Source organism: Zootoca vivipara, chromosome 8, assembly GCF_963506605.1.
Source record: "Zootoca vivipara chromosome 8, rZooViv1.1, whole genome shotgun sequence".
NCBI lineage: Eukaryota > Metazoa > Chordata > Lepidosauria > Squamata > Lacertidae > Zootoca > Zootoca vivipara.
The window spans coordinates 14,375,822-14,396,348 of record NC_083283.1 but is presented as its reverse complement, the minus strand read 5'-3'; the positions used below and the strand labels follow the sequence as shown (position 1 = coordinate 14,396,348).

Genomic DNA, 20,527 nt, shown 5'->3' with positions numbered 1-20,527 from the left:
TCCATACTGCACCAGAATCACCGCTTGTCTTAATCTAGTTCAGTGAATCATGAAGACTTCATTTAATTAAAAGAATACCTTGGAGAAAAGTGCATTATTAATAGTCTGCTAGAAACGACAAACATATATTGTTGTTATTGGTTGTAAATGAGAAGAGATTACTGGAACAAATGCATTTCCCTCCCTAGGTAGCTTTTTGTAAAGGTAATATTCACCTTTGCCTCCAGGTTGCTTTTTTTTCCTTGGCAGCAACATTCGGTCAGAGGTGATGTTGTTACTTTAGTAAATTGTTATTGATTAACATCACTATAAACCTCGCGTTGAGAGTACCATGTCAGTAACCAAAGAAGAAGAAAAGCTGAGCTTTTGTGTTCTCTATTGCAGAAAGGCAGGAATCTGCCAGACAGCTCCCGGTGGTTTCAAGTGACGAACTGAAGACCCTGCTAACATGTACCAGAGAACATTTTTTAGAGTTGTGGAGCACCAGCCAGCTAAATCGTCCTGTAGCACCTGTCAAAGCCAAAGTCGAGGGTACAGGTTGTGGTAGGCATAATTTGGTTGCATAGTTATTACCACTTGGGAAAATGCTGGCTTTTGATACTTGAGGTGTATATTTTAGGACCCGCCTGATTTCTGTGATTGTCAGTTTATTTAAGCTGTTTTTAATTTTGTGTTTCAATGTTGCAACCCACCCTGGGACCTTAGGGTGAAGGGCAGGTAAAAGGCGAAAGATTTATACGATCTGAAGAGAAACCAGGAAAAAAGATTTATACGATCTGAAGAGAAAAATATATATATAATAAGTATAATTGGAGGTCAAAGGAAAGTAGAAATAATGTAAATAGTAGAAAGAGAAATGTGTTTGTATTAGTATGGGTGTTTGAATTTGTATGTTTTGTGATTGTATCTGTGCATGTATGTTTACTTTACTCTTTTCTTATCTTTTCCTTTTTTCCTTGATTGCTTTTTTGCAAATCTTCATTTTAATCATTTTAATCATTAAAGACTTTATTAAAAAATAAAAAGGGTGAAGGGCAGGTAATGAATCATCATCATCATCCTCATACCTTGGAAGTCCAACGGAACTTCCAAAACGTTCGGAAACCAAAGTGCGGCTTCTGATTGGCCACAGGAAGCTCCTGCAGCCAATTGGAAGCTGCGGAAGCCCCGTTGGACATTCAGGTTCCTAAAGAATGTCCACAAACTGAAACACTCACTCCCGGGTTTGCGGGAGCCAAAACGTTCGAGAACTAAGCTGTTCGAAAACCAAGGTACATCTACCTATCAATCATGACATTATTTCCCTTAAGGACATCAGGGAATGTGCTTCCCCCTTGGCGAGAGCAGGGAAACAAGCTAGAGAGCAGCAACAACTGGAGAACTAAGCAAGCCAGAATGTGAAGACGTGATTTAAAGTTGATTTAAAGGGGGGGAAATTAAAGCTGATTTAGTATCCTGGCTTGTTTAGAAGCCACTAATCATACTTTCCCTCTTCAGATGTAACAGGAAGCTGCAGTAAATAGCAGCTTTCTTGGCTTGGCTGGAGTGAAGCAAGTGAAAGAAGTTTGTTTGTATCTTGGCTTTTTAATATTATTATTCATCCAACTTTTGAACCACACTCCTTCAAATCAAGCTCTTAGCGTGGTTTACAATTGTGTCATGTAAAACAGCCTAAAAGCAATAAAGCATAGATTATAACAACCACCAAAAATGTTAAAGGGAATGCTCATCAACAGCCTGGTACAATGCCAGCAGAATTAAAGCAGCAGGCCTTAACCAATCAAATCAGATTCCTCCAACAGCCTGGGTGAACAAGTGTGCCTTAATCTGGCACTAGAAACGCAGAGATATAGGATACAGTGGCTGACTTCTCTCATCTTGAAGGCCACATTGAGGGTTCACCAACTTTTTTGAGGGCTGTGCGCCAGCACATGGAGCACACACAGTACACAAACACAGCAAGGAGTGGGGGGAAACAAGCAGCTTAATTCCAAAAAAGAGGTGCAGTGGGAGGGGGGGGGGAAGTGTGCCTTAATGAGTTACCAAAAAAGTGGTGTTTCGTTGATTTATTTGTTTGTTTGAATCCCATTATTCCAATCGGTTGAGCGGAGCTTAAGATCGACATTCAAGTACAAAATGCATAAAGCAAAATGCACAGCACGTGCTTTAGACAAAAGTTAATATTTTAAGATGCTTTTCTGATCTTGCTGTGTTCTAATGCTCTTCATTGATCATTCCAGCTGTTTGCTTTTGTTGATGTTGCAAAGTACAGCCAGAGCTAATAGGATTCATTATAATTTTGCAGGCAGTAGTTGCCACAGGCGTTGCAGAATCTGTACAAAACGCTTAGAAAAATGCAAACTGGGGTTATACAGGTTATAATCCTGCTTGGCAGGGGGTTGGACTGGATGGCCCTTGTGGTCTCTTCCAACTCTGATTCTATGATTCTAGGACTCCCATGAGGAATAATGGGAAGCTGGTAGATTCTCTGCTACATCTAGATTTTGCAGTGAGTTATGGTATTGTTTTGACTTTATTCCTCCCCCCCCTCCCCTCCACCTCCAATGTCTCACATTTAGAGCTGAAAGATTCAAATCCTTTGAAGTGGCCAGAAAGAAATGTCCTGCAGAACTTGGAAAGCACTGAAAAAATTAAACGAAAAGCGAGGTAACATTAACATGGCTTAAATGTTGGCAGTTTTTTTTTTTTTGATAAACCGCACTACCTTTTCAGCATCAGCTATTGGTGTAGTTAGTGATTTTTGTTCATCGCTTTTGTTTTCCTCGCCAGCGTTTCTGAATTACTCGCCCGCAAAGAAGGCCCAAAGGGCCCTGCAATATCACTTGACGCCAAAGAGCTGCTGAAGTATTTCACCCCAGAAGGCCTGCCCATTGGGGATCTGCAGCCTTTACACGTTCAAAAAAGGTAAGGCTTTGTTATGCATACAACACACTGTTGAATAGTTCATTCTTTAACGTGGTGATCTTGAAGGCTTGAAGGTGGTAATCTTGAAGGCTGGGATTGCGTTTTTGAATCTATGCGAGACATTTTTTCTAATATCTCTTTAAGGTGCCTAATAGTAATTTCTCCACCGCTGAAGGTGTGCACCTGCAAAATCAATAATGGGACAGGGGTGGGGAATCTTTTCAGCTCCATAGACCATTTCCTTATCAGGATTGTTTGGGGGGGGGGTGTTGCAAGTTTGACAGGTGGGTGGGGCTGCCCACCTGTCAATCACCTGGCATCATTTGAGAGTTGGGTTGCCCCAACCACTTGTCAAAATCCCTTGCGTGGAATTCCCACATGCCAGCTGCCCGTCAGGCTCTTGGGAACTGCAGCACAAGGAGCATTGCAGTTCGGAAGTGCTCAGCGTAGGCTAGCAAAGCGCTTTCCCCCCTCCCCTCCCCCTGAAGGGAGCAGGGAATGTGAAGCCTGCGTTTTACAGGCTGTGCATGCCTGCTTTCTGCTTTGGAACAAGTGCACACAGCCAAACTGAGCAGGATTTCTCCCAGCTGTTTGTCAGCTGTCCAGCAGGGCTTAAATCCTGCTGCATTGTCTGTCCACGCTTGTTCCCTGCTGGAAATAGGCACGCAGAGCCCAAGAAAGCCTGTAAAGCAGGCTTATTTCAGCGCTCTCTCCCAGAGCGAGTGCAGAAACAAGCACTTTGCAAGCCCTAAGTTTTTTCCAAGCATTGGCTTGGGTGGCATGGGGTGTGGTGAGGAAGTGTTTCTCTCAAATAGCCTATAGTTGGGGGGGGAGGAAGGGGGTCGCTTTGTTTGTTTGGCTGTGCATGCCTGCTTTCTGCTGGGAACAGATGTGCACAGCCAAACTGAGCAGGATTAAACCCCGGCTTGTCAGCTGTCAATTGGGTGTTAACCCCTCCTACTTTGACTGTGCATGCCTGTTGGTTGCTGGGAGCCAGGCACCCAGGACCAATGCAGAATTGAATTGAACCCCACCTTCCCGCCCGCTAGCTGAAAGCATAAGTGACACCCACCGGTTGAAAGGTGGGTGTGGTTTGGGGAAATCGGCCTCACGGGCCAAGATTGGGCCATGGGCTGTAGGCTCCCCACCCGTTGCATATTATGAATTGAGGTTTCACTGTGCCAGAGTAATTTTAGTACTATGGTGCCAATGTGGCAGACAGTTGCTGTTCTTCCTGCAAAAGTTATCCTCCGTTCTATAAATAAGCCATAGCTGCAAATTAAAATCAATTCTTTCTCCCTCCCCACCCGGTTCAGTGAAAATACTTTCCTTCTGACGCCGCAGCTGACTCCTCGAAAACTCAGAAGCTTGCCCTTTGAAAAAGCTGCTGGCTGCCATTATCACAGCATCGAGTAAGTTCCTATATAAGTGAGTGATGTGAACTGTTCACTCGGTCCTCTTACTCAGTGTAAATCCAATGTACACACACACTTCACATTTGGTCTTATTATTATGCGAGTGGAAGCATCATTTGAATTTGCTAGCATCTTGCAATAATTAATTGTCTGGAATGAAAGCGTTACGCCTTTGATTTGAATAGTTATACGTTTTTATGGTAATGGGTGCTTAAGATGTTATGACAGTTAACTTTTCACTTTCAAATCAAAGCAATAAGGAAAATTGCTGACAGCCCATGAATTAGGTCTGTGGTTCTATTATGCCAGGATGGGAGGTAGACAGCGGAGGAGGCCTTGGAACAGAGAATATATGCTGTGATGCCTACATTAGAGGATATTGAGCCCAGTGATGGGCTGAAGCTCCGTGCACATCTTCTCTAACAGCAGCTCTGCATACTCACAGAGGCTGTTGTGTATTCATGTACTGTATTTATCTGGATCCTGCAATGGGAAGCACAGCTGTCCTGGGCTTCTGGCGTTTTTGAATCATTCCATGCTTGGAAACGGGGCCCCTATCAGATAACAGAGGAGCAACCACCATTTTCTTTAGAAGTAGCAGGTCGATCATGTTCTCTTACACTAAAGAGAAAGCTCTTGGATAGTTTTATCACAGTGGGTGTCATAGAGTCTCATGTAGTGTACCCCTTTTGACATGAAGATGGCTCTAACTTACTAGTGGGAAATGCTCTGAATGTATCGGACTGCTCGCTAGGTATCCAGTATGGCACAAGAATGTTGAAAGTGGATTCTTTTCTGGGAATGCCGCAGTGCCCTGTGCTTGTGAGGATGAAGGTAAATCTCAAGAATGCCCAATGCATAGTAGCAGTGGTGGAACATTCCAAGAACGTCTTATTAGAACCAGGGTATTTCTACTCCTCTCTCTGCAAAATGGCCATCTTACCGAGAAGTCCTGGTATGAATGGGTGAAGTTTAGTCCTTTATGCCTTTGTCCTGGATAATAATTATTATAATTATTATAATTATTATTATTATTATTATCGTTATCATTATCACTGATGATTGTCTGCCTTATTGAAGTATGAAATAGAGGAAGAATTAAGTAGAACAGGCTGCTTCAGACGGTTTAGTATCTACTTCAAAGGACTTTCCCCAAGCTTTCATGGACTAAGTTGGTGGTTGTCATTGATCGTTAAACACTTTGAAGGGTTGGGAAGCGCATCGTGCATACTGAGAAGCAGCATTAGTTTCTTACAGAAGCTCTTTTCAGTAGCTGAATACAAATGAAAGAGGCAGTTTGGGGTAAGCAACAAACCACATACTCCATAATTCCAAATAGATTTCCATAGCACTGTAGCTGTGCAGAGCCCATGGCATTAGGTGGTCACCTGCCCTTCTCTCTTTTATTTGCATGATGAGACCTAAACTCAAATTCAGCAGTAGTCAATCTTGGCGCCCTCCAGGATTTGTGAACTACAATTCCCAGTGGGAGCTGTAGTCGACAACAACTGGGCGTCACTGCATTGACTGTTGCCGGTCAAATGTTTTGCTTTTGGATGTTCATCCCAGGGCACTGTATCCGTTCCAGAGTTCAATAGGACTTGTAATCCTTTTGGATTACACCCAGTATACCTGAAGGAGCGTCTCCACCCTCCTCATTCAGGCCGGACACTGAGGTCCAGCACCGAGGGCCTTCTGGCGGTTCCCTCACAATGAGAAGTGAAGCTACAGGGAACAGGGCCTTCTTGGTAGTGGCGCCCATCCTGTGGAATGCCCTCTCACCAGATGTCAAGGAAATAAACAACTATCTGACTTTTAGAAGACATCTGAAAGCAGCCCTGTTTAGGGAAGTTTTTAATGTTTGGTTTGATCGTGTTTTTAATATTCTGTTGGGAGCTGCCCACAGTGGTTGGGGAAACCCAGCCAGATGGACGGGGTATAAATTAATTATTATTATTATTATTATTATTAATTGGTGTCTGGGACTTGTAGCATTTGTCTGCCTCTGTCTCTCCGTGTTTGTGTGTGTGTGTTTTGGAAAGTAATGCCAGCTGTTTTTCCATTACTTTATGAAATCCGTTTAATTTTACTATTTAGTGTTCTATGATGGCAGTAATATTGACAATTTAGTGACAAGAACCAGAGGTGCAAAGTGCATCGTGGGAGAGCCAAACGCCATCTTCAGCAGATTGTGGAATGCTTATTAGCACCCGAACATTTTAGTGGGGCTGTGTACAAAAAAAAAAGGCAGTTTGGAATTTCTTGGGTTTTGTTGTTGTTGTTGTTTCTATGTTTCTTTGGTGCTGCGCCTGATCAAAACCAATTTGCATAACCTTTTCCCATTGTCATGAATGATCAGACACAGCTGGATTGTTTTGGGGGAGGGGAGAGAGAAGGAGAGGAAGGTGTTGCCATAAAAAGAGTGAGCAATTTACTCAGGATAAATTAATACGTCAGCTCTGTAGAATGGGCAGCAAAGCTTAACTCGGAATACAAACAAGAAAACTCAAAATACCATGAAATGGATAAGCAAGAAGCTTTTTTTGTCTTATCAGATAATGAGCTTGTTTCTAGTGGCAAAATTGTATTCATTACTTACGTTGATTAAAAAACTCTCTTTTTAGGGGAGGGAATAGACTTCAGGCTATGTATGACAATATTATCTTGGTAACAGAAAATGACTTGATTTGCCCTGACAGTCTGGTGGAAGCGCGATGTACTGGTGCTCAGATAATTATAATAGCCATGTGCCTCCGTGTTGATTGAATCGTCAGGCAAGCCAATCCCGCCCATCTTATCTGCTAAAGTGGAAAGTATATGCTTTTAGGCATAATGGCGAAATGGAACCTCCCTATTGAGAGAACAAGTGATCAGAGAATGGTTATTGCCCCTGGGTCCTATTTGTGGACTTCATGGAGGCATCTGGTGGGTCACTTTTGGACTCAGAATGCTAGCCAGTTGTCTAAGCCAGAAGGACTTGTCTTCTTTTCTAATCCATATGTGGATATGCTCCGTTGATTGCTATATCTGAGATTGCTTTGTGCTCTGGGATTGATTCATCCATGCCTGTTGGCAGCAAATATTTGTAGAAGGACCTTCTTTCACCTCGGTATGGGACTCCACAATAGCTGTCATCACACACATGGCATCTCCTCATCTGAGTGAGTCTTTAAAACAGTCCTCCGAGGGATAATACTTAATAATAATTTTGTATAGTGCATGCGAAGCATTTACGAATAGCAAGTCATTGTTGTTGTTTAGTCGTTTAGTCGTGTCCGACTCTTCGTGACCCCATGGACCATAGCACGCCAGGCACTCCTGTCTTGCACTGCCTCCCGCAGTTTGGTCAAACTCATGTTCGTAGCTTCGAGAACACTGTCCAACCATCTCGTCCTCTGTCGTCCCCTTCTCCTAGTGCCCTCAATCTTTCCCAACATCAGGGTCTTTTCCAGGGAGTCTTCTCTTCTCATGAGGTGGCCAAAGAATTGGAGCCTCAGCTTCACGATCTGTCCTTCCAGGGAGCACTCAGGGCTGATTTCCTTCAGAATGGATAGGTTTGATCTTCTTGCAGTCCATGGGACTCTCAAGAGTCTCCTCCAGCACCATAATTCAAAAGCATCAATTCTTCGGCGATCAGCCTTCTTTATGGTCCAGCTCTCACTTCCATACATCGCTACTGGGAAAACCATAGCTTTAACTATACAGACCTTTGTCGGCAAGGTGATGTCTCTGCTTTTTAAGATGCTGTCTAGGTTTGTCATTGCTTTTCTCCAAGAAGCAGGCGTCTTTTAATTTCGTGACTGCTGTCACCATCTGCAGTGATCAAGGAGCCCAAGAAAGTAAAATCTCTCACTGCCTCCATTTCTTCCCCTTCCATTTGCCAGGAGGTGATGGGACCAGTGGCCATGATCTTGGTTTTTTTGATGTTGATGTTTTTTGATGTTGCAAGTCATTACTATCCCCCATTTTACAGATGGGGAGGACTGAGGCCGAGAGACAGAGGCTTGCATAAAAGCTTGCCTTGTGCAACGAGTTCATTCATGGCAGTTCAAATTGGGGGTTACACGATAGATGGAATATCCATTCCTTCATTTTATTCGTATGCTGCACACACACGCACACCCCATGCTCAAAGCAGCGTACAACGAAGAAACGGGGGTGCATTTCAAACAAACACTACAAAAGCAATTTCATAATAACACAGAAAAACATAAACTTCGTAACAGCATTGCTGGAAACATGCCGAGGAAGAGAACAGTTGTAAACCATCTGGCTTCTTTTAGGCTGGAATCCAAAACCCACTGACTAGGAAGTAAGCTCCACTGAGCCTAGTGGGACCTACTTCTGAGTAAGCATGCATAGGATATACAAATAGCATTCTTTTTGATGCCAGCGAATTGTGGGTTGAGGTGTGGTACTCTGCAACTAAGGTGGAAGGCGGTTTGATCCATGAGGTCAGTTTTTACCCCGTATCATAGCAGACTGCAGGAGGACCTTTTCAGAGGTTCACTAGCAATTCAAATAAGGGGAGACATTCTCATACCGAAACGTAAACAAGGGGTACTAAGTTATCCCTTAATTAGGAAAACACCTCCGTTCTTCTGCAATACCTCTTCTCAAGCTTCTGAAGCTATTTCATATTTCGCTTTAGATACTGCCTGGACAACAGGAGAGCTTTGGAGAGAGACGTGGGGTTTGCTGAACTTCAGACTCGCCTCATCCGTTACGAAACACAGACTACCTGCACAAAGGAGTCCTGTCCTGTGCCCTGTGCGTTGAGCCCTCTGCCATCTCCTGCGGTTTTGTCAGAGCCCGGGAGTGTCCCCGATGGGGAATCTTTGCAGAGGGAGCTGCAAACAGAGGCATCCAGGTTAAAACGCAGATCAAAGGACCTGGACGGCTTTCATCCCAACAAGAGGTAATATGCAGTGGCGTAGCTACCGTAGCTGCTTAGGCATCCAGGCTCGGGCGTTCTGCAGCTGCCCCCCCCCCAGTAAGTGGCCGCCCAGTGCGCCCCCACCTCCAGCTATGCTAGTGGTAATATGCTACACTTTTTAAAAATAGAAAAAGTGAGATATTTTGAGTATGTGTAAATTCAGCTCTCTTTTCATTCCGAAGAGCGCTCTGTGGCATAATGTTCAGATAATCTTAATCCTCTTTTTCTAATTCTTCCCTCCCTGCCTTATTTTTCCTGTGCGATAACCCTTTGTTAGCTTTGAATATGTTGAAACAGGACCTGAAGGCATTTTTACTTAAGCTCCATAGGGCTGCATGGTGCAAGATGCCGAGCGAGGGTCACGTCCCCACCAAACTGGTTCTGTTTAGATAAATCACTGCCAGATTGGATGAAAGATCAGATGCAGAAATGTGCTATGCTTTCTCTCCTGTTTCAGATGGATAATTTTTAATTGCTGGTGTCTGACATGATTTGAGGTGTTTTAATGACAAATCGAGCCACTCACAGAACAGAATAATCTTAACATCTGTTTTGTTCCCTCAACTCTTCTTTCTAGGTTGCTGAAATCTGAAAGTACAGATTCTCTCTTGTCCCAGGCAAGCGGAAGCAGCGGGAGTCGCCATTCAGGAGTTGTCACAAGGCAATGCCAGGAGATTTCAGTCCCCCTGCCTTCAATAGCTGTGAAACAGTCTCACAGTCACATGCATAAAGTAGCCCTAAAGAGCAGCTCAGGAAGCCAGAGGTGTGGGGGGAAGCCAGAAACATTGAAGCCCACAAGGGAATCAAGATCTCAGAAGCACACACGGGTAAATAACTTTTCCCAGGTAGCTAAAATTGAAGTTCTGTCTTTGCTTTTGCTGTCCCTGGATTAAATAAGGCAGGACGGAGATTTGAGCTTTGTGTATTAGACCTATCCTCTTTGGCCAGTCTTTCGAGTCTCTTCTTCAAATTCCCATGCTGCTCCTGTTGCCAAGAAACTCAGTTCCGCTTGTACTCTGCACACGCCCCAAGGATGTGTGTATTTTAGTTTTGTTCTGAGCAGTGAGCAATAGCACCGCATTATAAATAGTTCATATTGCAGAGTTAGTGCACACTTTCTTAAGCTCTGGGAAATGCTTGTTTATGCACTTAGGCAGCAGAAGACAATATCCATTTTATCCCTAGATGGAGAATAGTTTCAGTACAGAGAACTGTCAGCTTAAGTAATTAGTCAAAGGGGGGGGAGAGACATTAAAGGAGGATAATAAAAAACAACTAAATAAAAATCCAAACAAGGATGTTGTGTGTGTATGTGATAGGTTTTTTTTTCTAAAATGCCTAGCAGCTAGTGTTTCATCTTCAAAGGACAATATGAATATTTTATTCATATTCCTGTGAGGTAGGTAAACAAGCGATCTGTTTGCTTGTTCAAATAAAAAAAACAGAATCGGAACAAACTTTGTTTCTTGCTCTAGCATGAGGGGGTCACGTCATAATTACATCTTTCACTGGGACATCTATCATGTTTTAGCCTGGCACCTAAGCTGCAAAAGATACGCAGCAAAATGTGTGTAGGTGTCTGCATGCAAAGTACAGTTTATATTCACCAGGCAGCTTTGATATTTGCAGCTTCCTAATTTTTGCTTAGATGTGTTACCTGTGAAATGCTGCAGGGCTGAGCTGAGAAATGCTGGTGCCCAGCATTTAGTAGCACTGTTTTGCTCCGATAAAAAATGTGGATTTGAAAGTGGGGCGTGTTGGGCGTTGGGCCTCAGAAATGCAATACATTGCCAATGCTTCTCTTCAAGATGCTGAAGGAGGTGGTGGCGAAAACCCTCAAGGAGCACGGCATTGTTGAAGATCACAAGTGCTTTGCGGCGTGCAGCCAGCGTCTGTTTGAGATATCCAAGTATTATCTAAAGGTACTTTTCTCCAGCTTCCGCATGCGCAGAACAGTGTGTGATTGTTGTTATGGTTTGATATGTTGACAAGAAAGGGTGGCATGTGTGATATACCGTACTTTTCCATGTATATTTGGCGACTCAAATTTTTAAAACAGGGGGAGAAGGCACAGAGTTGAGCTTTTTGGGGGGGATTACGCAGGCTTTTTTTTTAGAGGGGACCCGCACACATCCAAATATCTGCCTCTCCTCTGTCCCCTCGCCGACAGAATCTGCCAATCGCCCGCCCAGTTGCCACAGTGTCAACCTATGAACACCAGCCATTGATGCAGCAACCAATAACACGCCCAGTAGCTGCTGACAGCTGAAGCAGCAACCAATCAAACGTCCACCCTATGCACTACCCATGTATAAGACGACCCCCACTTTTTAGCATTATTTTTAAAGTCTTCTACACGGAAAAGTATGGTATTCTGCAAAGTGCCCTCAAACTGGCCTTCTTTTTATCGACTTAGAATCGTAGAATTGTATAGTTGGAAGGGACCCCAAGGGTCATCCAGTCCAACCCCCTGCAATGCAGGAATCTTTTGCCCAATGTGGGACTCAAACCCATGAGCCCAGGATTAAGGGTATTATGCATTTCTGATAGGGATGAGCCAAAGTGCCTTGTTCGGTGTCCTTTTTCATTCCATTTTGTGGCAGTTTCCAGGCACTTGCTGCAATCAGATTCACATTGGTTGAATACTATCCTCTGTGCCATTTTCCTCCACCTGTGCTCTTACAGTCCTCAGCCCCGCTCTGCCCCATTTGCCCATGCTACCGTTTCATTGCATAGGTGACCCACATGGTTTTGATTAAGCATTGCAACACCGCACCTGGCACAATGATTTCAGGAATGCTCACACACGAAATCTGGAGGTTTAAATAGCAAAATGGGTTCAATAGCAATGTGGACAAGCAAGAGAGGAGTGCAAAGACAAGACGCAAAAATGTGCTAAGAGGACTCAGTAGCCAGGGGAGTAAAAAGAAATAAAAACACTTGAGCATTGGGGTTTTTTAATTTTAATTTTGCTAGTTTGTTTGGCTGTGGAATATCAAAATTTGGAAATGTTCAGTACAGCTTTTGCTACCATTTTTTGCCATTTCCAGTGTGATTAAAAATAAAATAAAATCAAAGAAGCTTGTATCACCTTAAAAAGTAACTCATTTATTATGGCATAAGCTTTTATGAACTACAGGCCAGCTGTCATCCATTAAAGTTTATGCATTTTGGTGTTACTGTAGTGCTTTGTTTTCCAGAGTATTAATACATTTATTCCTTCTTGCTAACCTTGAATCTAACACTGTGATCAATTAAGTTTTTTGGTTGTGATGTAATATGGTTCTTATTTAGGATCTGAAAACATCTAGGGGACTGTTTGATGAAATGAAGAAAGCTGCAACCAGCAATGTTAAACAGGTGAGACTCTCTTACGTGTCCATGTGTCCAGGTTATGTTTTCTGTGCGGGAGAATGTTACTGAGGCTTGGCTTGGCTTATCAAAGTGGTTCTCAGGGTTATCTAGATTGAATTGCCTCAAATAGTGGCTTCATTGGGCTGCTGGATGAGTCTGTAAGATGACCAAATTGTCCCCTTAGTATTAACGTGCGAAATGTGACCTGTAAAATGGTTTGTTTGCCCAGCAGAATATCTGCCTTTGTTTTGCGAATTCAGAGTTTGGTAATAATTGTTGGCTATCGTTTTTGGTTTTTTTTTTGAAGATCCTTGACTTATAAAGAACTGCCCCAGTATTAATTAGATTCAACATTTCTGTATTACATCATTTTACACCTCTTAAGCTTTGTTTTATGTTCATTTTTAATTCTAAGTGCATTTCTTGGGATGTGTTTACAGGTCACTGAATGGGTTTTAGACAAGAGCAAGGAGAAATGACATGTGCTAAAACCATTGCCATTCCAGGATGGAATCCCCTTTGAGCAAGCACAGCACATTAAATGGACAGCTTGGGAGTGCCTTGTTATGCAGTGAAAGTCCCTAAACCCAGTGATTCCTGCAGTGTAATACCCTCAAAGATATCTGGCATTTAAAAAATGGCTTTGAATTGAGCCTTGTGTGTATATATCTGTGTTTGTGCATATTTATACACACACACACACATTTATTATTTCGAACTGTATAAATAACACAATCAAATCTATGCTGCTTCTTTTTTATATGTGGCTTGTACAGCTTTTTTATTTAGAAAATAAAAGCCAGGTTTCTAAGTGGTTGGCAGTGTTATCGTCTTTTCCTGTTTGCCTGATTTACTAGGCGCATAACTCTGTCAGTACCTTCCTTGTGGTTAACCAACTAGCCATTAAAGTTTTACAAGATAGACAAAACCCTCTTGCGCTTGATAACAAATTAAGTGTCAAGAACAGTGGCTTTTGTTGAAAAACCCTGAACCAAAAGGCCACCAGGAGGAATATTCTTCCTCTAGACCTGACCCCTGACCCCCATAGATGAACCAAGATGAACCAGAATGCCTTAGTCAAAGCAAAGGTGTGCACAATAAGGTTCGGCCAGTTTCTGAAGATTCAAGGGAGATAATTGTAAAAGGAGACTTACCTAGAATAATTGCTGCTATCAAGCCAAAACTCAGTTGTAGAAATTCCATTGGGGTTAATCAAGCTAGCGTCACGGAATGCAACTATAATGCTTTCTCAGAGCATTCTGTTATTGCCATATAAATTATAACCCCACAAAAAATCCAGTAAATGAATTTTTTATTAAATATAGTATTTTTTCCTCTAAAATATAAATATTTTAAACTAAATTCTTACAAATCTTGAGTAGCGCCGTATAATTCGTTCTATCAACTCCAACCAAATATGAGTCGATCCAAAATCTGTATTTAATTTGTCTATAAATATATAACATTTTTTTTCTCTTTGCAAATTATTCGCTTATTCTTTATATTGTAATCTGAGCACCGTAAATTACATGACATACTGTGTTATTTATTAATTGATAACTAATAGATAAATTCTGATTATTTACAATGCAGGTATATCTATAACATTCCAGTGATTTTTTTTTTTTAAAAAAGTGTTTAAGGAAGTAGCACAGTATAATTTACACATGCATTGACTTTCCCTACAATACGCAGTAATTCTGGGTTATTTTCTTTCACTCAAATCCATAAACGCTCTCCCTTTGCAATTTCACTTGTATTGAATGAAGAACTTGTATTTTGCGTGACGATGGCAAGCGCATGGGGTTGATGGCTCTCCTTCTGCATATTTGCATGTTCTTTTATTTTTCACAAAAGGAAAATTTTTAGCCCAACCTCACATATCCCTCTATCATCCTTCAACTGACATGGACACCTTTATTTCACTTATAGAGATCCCTTACCTGCAAAGATGTTCCTATGCTGTAAATGCAGGACCAAGACCTACCCCTGGATCCATTCCACTCCTAAGTCCATTCAAGTGAAATGTGGAAGCCCATAGAGCAGGCATCCCCAAACTGTGGCCCTCCAGATGTTTTGGCCTACAACTCCCATGATCCCTAGCTAACAGGACCAGTGGTCAGGGATGATGCAAATTGTAGTCCAAAACATCTGGAGGGCCTAAGTTTGAGGGTGCCTGCCGTAGAGTCTTCTGTGCCCTAGATCAGGGAAATACTACAGTGACAGACCGCTATTATACTACATTGGAAGACCACTATAATCATATCCCTCCCTTCTCAAGGGCTTCAGTACTTTCCCTCCTCTGCTTGCACCATGCCAGCATTTACCATCATTAACAATTACACCAGTGCCAGGCATAGCTGTTATTAATGCCAAGCACATACTCTATAACCAGGGTTTTATTATTAGCTTCAAATCCTGGTTAGGAAACTCTGGCTTAATGCTCAGTTCTGGACGAAGTTAAGTGCATGGTGTGCTAAGCAACATTTGATCCGTTTGCCATGGTTAAGATCTGCACCGTAATACGGATCCCGTTTGGTATCTTCTGTGTGTAAAACAATGTATTTCCCCCATGTACAAAAATAACTCTAAAAAGAGATTTAGTTGCCGTGTCCCACTTCCGGGAAACAATTAAAATGAAACACAACTGAGCTCCCTTTTGTCTGTCAGAGGGAATCAACATCGAAAAAATTAGCAGTGTTTTAGGAAGCTTGGATAATAAGGATAATTGTTATACTGAAAGCCACCAGCTCAGGGTCTCCCGATCGCATTTTCTGCCTTTTTGTGTGTGTACAAGATAGGGTTTTAGTGTTGATGCATTTGGAAGACTGCATTCAAGCAATATCCTTTGTGGGTCATATCCAACCAAGTCATATTCAGAGGAGCCCCATTGACATCAATGGACAAGTTAGTCATGACTGAATTAAGTCAACGCACTTCCCTGGGTCTGCTCCAGCCCAATAAAATGGTACTTTGCCATGGTGACTGGCTGCTCCCGAGTGCTGCTGGTGTTATTACACCGCAGCAGTTCAGATCTATACTTGGATCAAGAAGCCAGCAAATGGGAGTGAAACGGCATAATAAAGGGTTGCCAAGGTTTGTTGCTGGGAAGGGAGGAATTAAAGAACCCTTCCCTTGCGCTGTTGGCGGAAAGCATCACCACTGAAGGACCTATAGCCGAAGCTCAATTCAAAATGAGCCTCCCCATCTTAAAATTCTTCCAAAAGGATCTTCACTGCCTTCAGATTAAAACGGATTTGAAATGCATCACATAATTTCATATATACTGTTTCTCTCAACACAAGTTATTACTGTTAACTGAGCAATTCCATTTTACGAAAGTCAGATTTATTAAGTGACCGGTCACAGCGGCTTCTACAGCCAAATGTGGCCATTGTAACCCTTAAGCTGCAGTATTTAAGGACACTTCTGAGGTTCCCCCCTGCTCCGGTCATGACTGACTGGCTTAGCAATGCTGCCTCAGTCTGACCTCTCCCCCTGGGAATAGTGCCCTTTTGTGCGATGTTCACAGAGAACTAGATTTCCAAACCATTCCCACCTTTGTCTGGACAAGCAAACTACTCTGCTGGTGCATCAATGGCAGGAAAGTGGAGTTTTCTGAAAACGGAAAGATGGCTCAGCAGATACAAAGTCCACGGTTGCACAAGACCTTGACAACTTTTCACCAGATCTTCTGTGGATAAAATGCTTACTGTGTTCTCCTAGCCCTTATTTTCACTCATCAGCGGTTTTCAAACTTCATACTCTCAGAACCCCTGCCCACATCTGTGTTCAACCGAAGCTCCTCACCCACAATGGGCTGCAGATTTCAGGGATGTTTTGGGGACACACTTTTATCAGTCCAGAAAGACTGTCGGGCCCCATCTGTGGGGAGCAGTTGTCATGTCACATGAACAGAGAGGGGCACCCTAAAGTTGACCGTTGCTCCACTGCGGCTGGGCGATGCCAGGGAAAATGGTGGGCTTGCTTTATGTTCAGGGGAGCTGTTCTCACGTCGCTGATTTTCTAACTGAGGCATCCCACACCACAGTTTCTCAGAGCCCAGTTTGAAAACCACCGCTCTCTGAGCACTGTTACAGGCACAGTTATGTATACCGGAAATGCCACACTGTAGTATTTAAGCTATTTGCTCCTTCAATATTTATTTATTTATTTCCTTTATTTACAAGCAATCGGTTTTATTTCCCCTGCAGTGTGTTAGTCGAAGCAAATGTCCTGCTCTCAAGCGTCTCGGCAACTCTTGCTCCTTTCTGTGCTCCATTTTGGTAGCTGGTCCAAACGTGGGCATTGCTCCTGTGCAGAATAAGATGTCCCTTGCCATTTAGATTGTGCAGGCAGCCCCTTCGTTCTTCCTTCAGACTGTGCTTACGCTACCAACCCAAGTCTTGTAATCTTGGCCGAAAGGAATGAATGAATGATGAACACAATTGGCTTTGGGCAAGAGTGAAGGTCCAGTTGCTGAAATCGGAAGAGAAAAGAAGTATGAGCTGCGGGTCGACTCAATAAAGGATGTACACAGAAGGAAATCTGGGTTGCGTCCGAAGGGACCTTGCTAACAAAACGAATGGTTCCGTAAGCAGAAATGGGATCTTTCGATGCAACCCACGATTTTATTTTTGATTGTATCAGTATCCTTACACTAAGCTCAAAACTAGAATGAAAGCATGCATTACTTTGAAGGTGATATAGTTGTAGATTATGCAGGAGGCTAAATCAGACATGTGGTTCATAGGGCTGTAAAAAAGTGATTCTGCAAAGCAACGGCTGGAGAGGCGAAATGTAGCTCTTCTCTCTCCTGACTGCGCAGCTGATCCTTGTTTTTGCTGATCTTTTGGTAGTTGGAGCAAGGGGGGGGGGAAAGAGAAGCTAACCTTAGGTGCACCTCTAGTAGCTCGTTTCAAAGTAAAGGAATAGGACATAGCCTATCCTTTGTGGGAGAAGTTGCCCATCTAGCTACTGATAAAGAGGAGACAACTGTCCTAAGCTGAAAATGAGTGTGTGCTTAGAAATGGGATTCCTTTAGCTGAGCCATCGCCATTCACTTTCCAGGAAAAGATAAGGGGAACTTTACATTCAAGCTCCATTGTTTCTCGTAGGTTGTTTGCGGCCCGGCCCCTGTGCAATGGTAATGCACATTAAACCTGCAAATTAAATAACTTTGCTATACAGTAGGCCTATAAATACTTCAATCAAGCGAAAGCTGTGCGTATTTGTTTTTGTATATTTTACACAAGCGGCAGATATTCTTGCTGCAAAATTTGTGTTGCCCAGGATCAGAAACGTCATCTTTAAAAAACCTGTAGCGTACACTACAGCCTTGCATATTTACCTTCAGGCCTGCAAGGAGCTGTCTCCCGATTACTAGGAATTGTGACATGACACCTGCTTTTTCAAAGACTTTCCAAATTCTTAAGCACCTAATTCTGCACTATCACTGTCACCCAGTAACAAAACGTTTACCGAAGGCTCAGATGCTACAAATGACAACCTATATTCACAGCAACGCGGGGAAAATATAAAAATAAAAATCTTACAATTTCTCCTTCCTTTCCTCCAAAGTCTAAGTAAAGCATCCGAATTCCATCGTCTGAGGACATTTTTAGCTTCTCGTAGGGAAACTGTAGAATGGTTTTGGGAAAGGCACCATCCCGGGGTTCGGCTGCGAGGGAGAATCCGTGTTCATAATGAATGGTCAAACGGCATTCCTGGCTTTTGTAGGTGCAAGCTGAAAAGAAAAACACACACAAGTTGGTAATAGTTAATGGGTGGGGAGGAGTCATGAGCCTATTTGAAGCCTTTTGAATATTTTTGTTCTAGCTTGCAGAGAAGCTTGGGGATAAGGAACTCATTGGCTCCATGACAACTGAAAACAGGCTCCGATAACTGCAAGCAGGAAAACAGCGTAGCACTAATATTTCAGTATACGTGGCTGAGCATCAGCAGGAGCCAAGAAGATACCTGGAAGGCAGGAAGCAATACCGACTGCAGCTGTATTTAATAGTAATAATTAAAAGTGTGTGGGGTTAGTAGGCTCTCTGAACCTGCAAATTGGTCCCAACCAGGCAAAATTTATGTGACAGGCGCCTTGGCTCACAAAAGCTGGGACTCAAACCAGGAGCCACCTGGTCTGTGAACTAGTCTTCCTTATGGCAACTGGTGGTCTGGGAGCCCAGCCTCTGTGGCTTGCAGCAGAACTCCTGAACTGGAGGGTTCTCCTTGATTATATAATTCAGGTCTGCATGAACCAAGACAGGATGAAAAGGCTCTTAAAACACACTCCTCCCTGGTACGAATAGCAGCACACATTGTGAGAGAACCCTTTGCTTTGCTCACTCCTGGATATAGCAGACAAAGGGATCTTCAGCACCCCTTGGCCATTTGGACAGCAAACAGACCAGAGGTAACCAAAATGGTGCCCTCTTCTCCCACCTTGGGGTCATGGCCCCTGTTTCAAAGGCTAGTTGCTGACTGTGGCCCTATGGCTTTGGCTCACCGGCAGTGATTTCCATTGAGAGTTCTGCAGCATTGTGACAACCCTGAACTATGCTCCGTGTCCACAGCGAGAGGTCCCTGCCGGTCTCCGTCCTGAAGAGATGGCTTTCGATTCCTTGCCGCGTACCCGTACGGGTAGCAAAGGACAAATCCATCCCGGCCTGGGGGGAGCCTTTCCCGGGTCCTGAATGTACCAGCCTAAAGGAGAATGAATGAAACAGGAAGCTGGCGTTAGAGGGAGGGATCACAACAGTAGATTCCCTGCTTGATACGCAGAAGGTCCCAGTTACAATTTCTGCTATATAATTCAATTTCACTTAAAACTAGAGGTTGCATCAAGCAGACGAGATCGGATCAAAGTATATTATTCAATATTTCCTTGCAAAAGCCGCGACTCTTTATCTAAAGGTGGCGAAACGATTAGACGAGAAGCAAGCATTTCCTGGAACACCATTGAACTTGGAAATTTGATAGTGGCAGGACTGTTAGGAAAGGTGCTGGTCCAAACTTCTGAGGCGTGGTTTAATCTAAAGGTAACTTTGTCAACATGGAATGGGTACATCAACTTTCTTCCTGAAGAATATGCTAACTAATCCAAAGGGTTGGATAATTGTTCTGCAATCTGACTGACTGCGCCATTGCAAACTCACTTTGGTAATTTTAATAAGTAACCTTGAAAGCGTGACTCCAGACCACAGGGATCTCAGGCGCTGTTTCCACCATATCACCCTTTGAACAGACACGTTTCATCTCTACCAACTGAGGTCTCTAACTTAATTGCCTCCATTTAGTAAGGAAGCCTCCCACCCGTGGCTGCGAGTCACAAAGTAAGAGGGTTTCTGCAGGGTAAGAGGCACAGCCATACATACACCTTTGCGGACAAAAGATGGCCCAGAATCTTCTGTTGCTCAACTGCAGCTCTGTGGTAGGCAAGTCAATATGGGAAAGGTTCCCTCAAACGGCATAGGCTCTTCTGTTACAGAGGATGTTTGTGCAGGCCTAGCCAGGTCACAACAAAAATCCAAAGGGGAGGTCTACCATGAAAGTGTGATTTCTTTCCTTTTCTTAACAGCATTTGCGGCTGTCTATACTCAAGGGAAACTGGGAGTAGCAAACCTTTGCCACATCTTGGTTCAAATTTGATAGGGTCAGGGCCGAAACTGCTCTCTAAGGAACCAGCTCAGCTTCTCAGCCAGCCGGCTGACCATCCTTGGAGCATGTCACACACCTCCTGTTCGTGGGTTTTACCTTTTCTCGAAACCTTCCAAGGAAAGGGAGCCCACAACCTCTCCCATCAAGCCGCTGGGTCAGAATTCATTTGCAAATCTGACACTCTTGGGCTTCAGCTCTGCAGAAACAGAGATGGCCAGCTCATTACAGAAAG

The 20,527-nt window shown here is 43.3% G+C and overlaps 2 protein-coding genes across 2 annotated transcripts in view; one reads left to right on the top strand and one right to left on the bottom strand.

The window, feature by feature from the left end:
• The window catches only part of MTBP (MDM2 binding protein), a 31,442-nt gene extending 17,997 nt beyond the window's left edge, over positions 1-13,445 (top strand). The window contains exons 14-22 of the mRNA XM_035125373.2: positions 385-543; positions 2,580-2,667; positions 2,791-2,925; positions 4,242-4,337; positions 8,992-9,258; positions 9,854-10,103; positions 11,085-11,198; positions 12,571-12,636; positions 13,071-13,445. Of these exons, the coding sequence (XP_034981264.2) occupies positions 385-543; positions 2,580-2,667; positions 2,791-2,925; positions 4,242-4,337; positions 8,992-9,258; positions 9,854-10,103; positions 11,085-11,198; positions 12,571-12,636; positions 13,071-13,109 (1,214 nt within the window). The 3' untranslated portion in view covers positions 13,110-13,445. The remainder of the gene's footprint in view (positions 1-384; positions 544-2,579; positions 2,668-2,790; positions 2,926-4,241; positions 4,338-8,991; positions 9,259-9,853; positions 10,104-11,084; positions 11,199-12,570; positions 12,637-13,070) is intronic.
• Positions 13,446-13,925: 480 nt separating this feature from the next.
• The window catches only part of SNTB1 (syntrophin beta 1), a 97,644-nt gene continuing 91,042 nt past the window's right edge, over positions 13,926-20,527 (bottom strand). The window contains exons 5-7 of the mRNA XM_035125375.2: positions 19,145-19,341; positions 18,186-18,376; positions 13,926-17,109 (exon numbers count right to left, since the gene is read on the bottom strand). Coding sequence (XP_034981266.1) covers positions 17,017-17,109; positions 18,186-18,376; positions 19,145-19,341 — 481 coding nt within the window. The 3' untranslated portion in view covers positions 13,926-17,016. The remainder of the gene's footprint in view (positions 17,110-18,185; positions 18,377-19,144; positions 19,342-20,527) is intronic.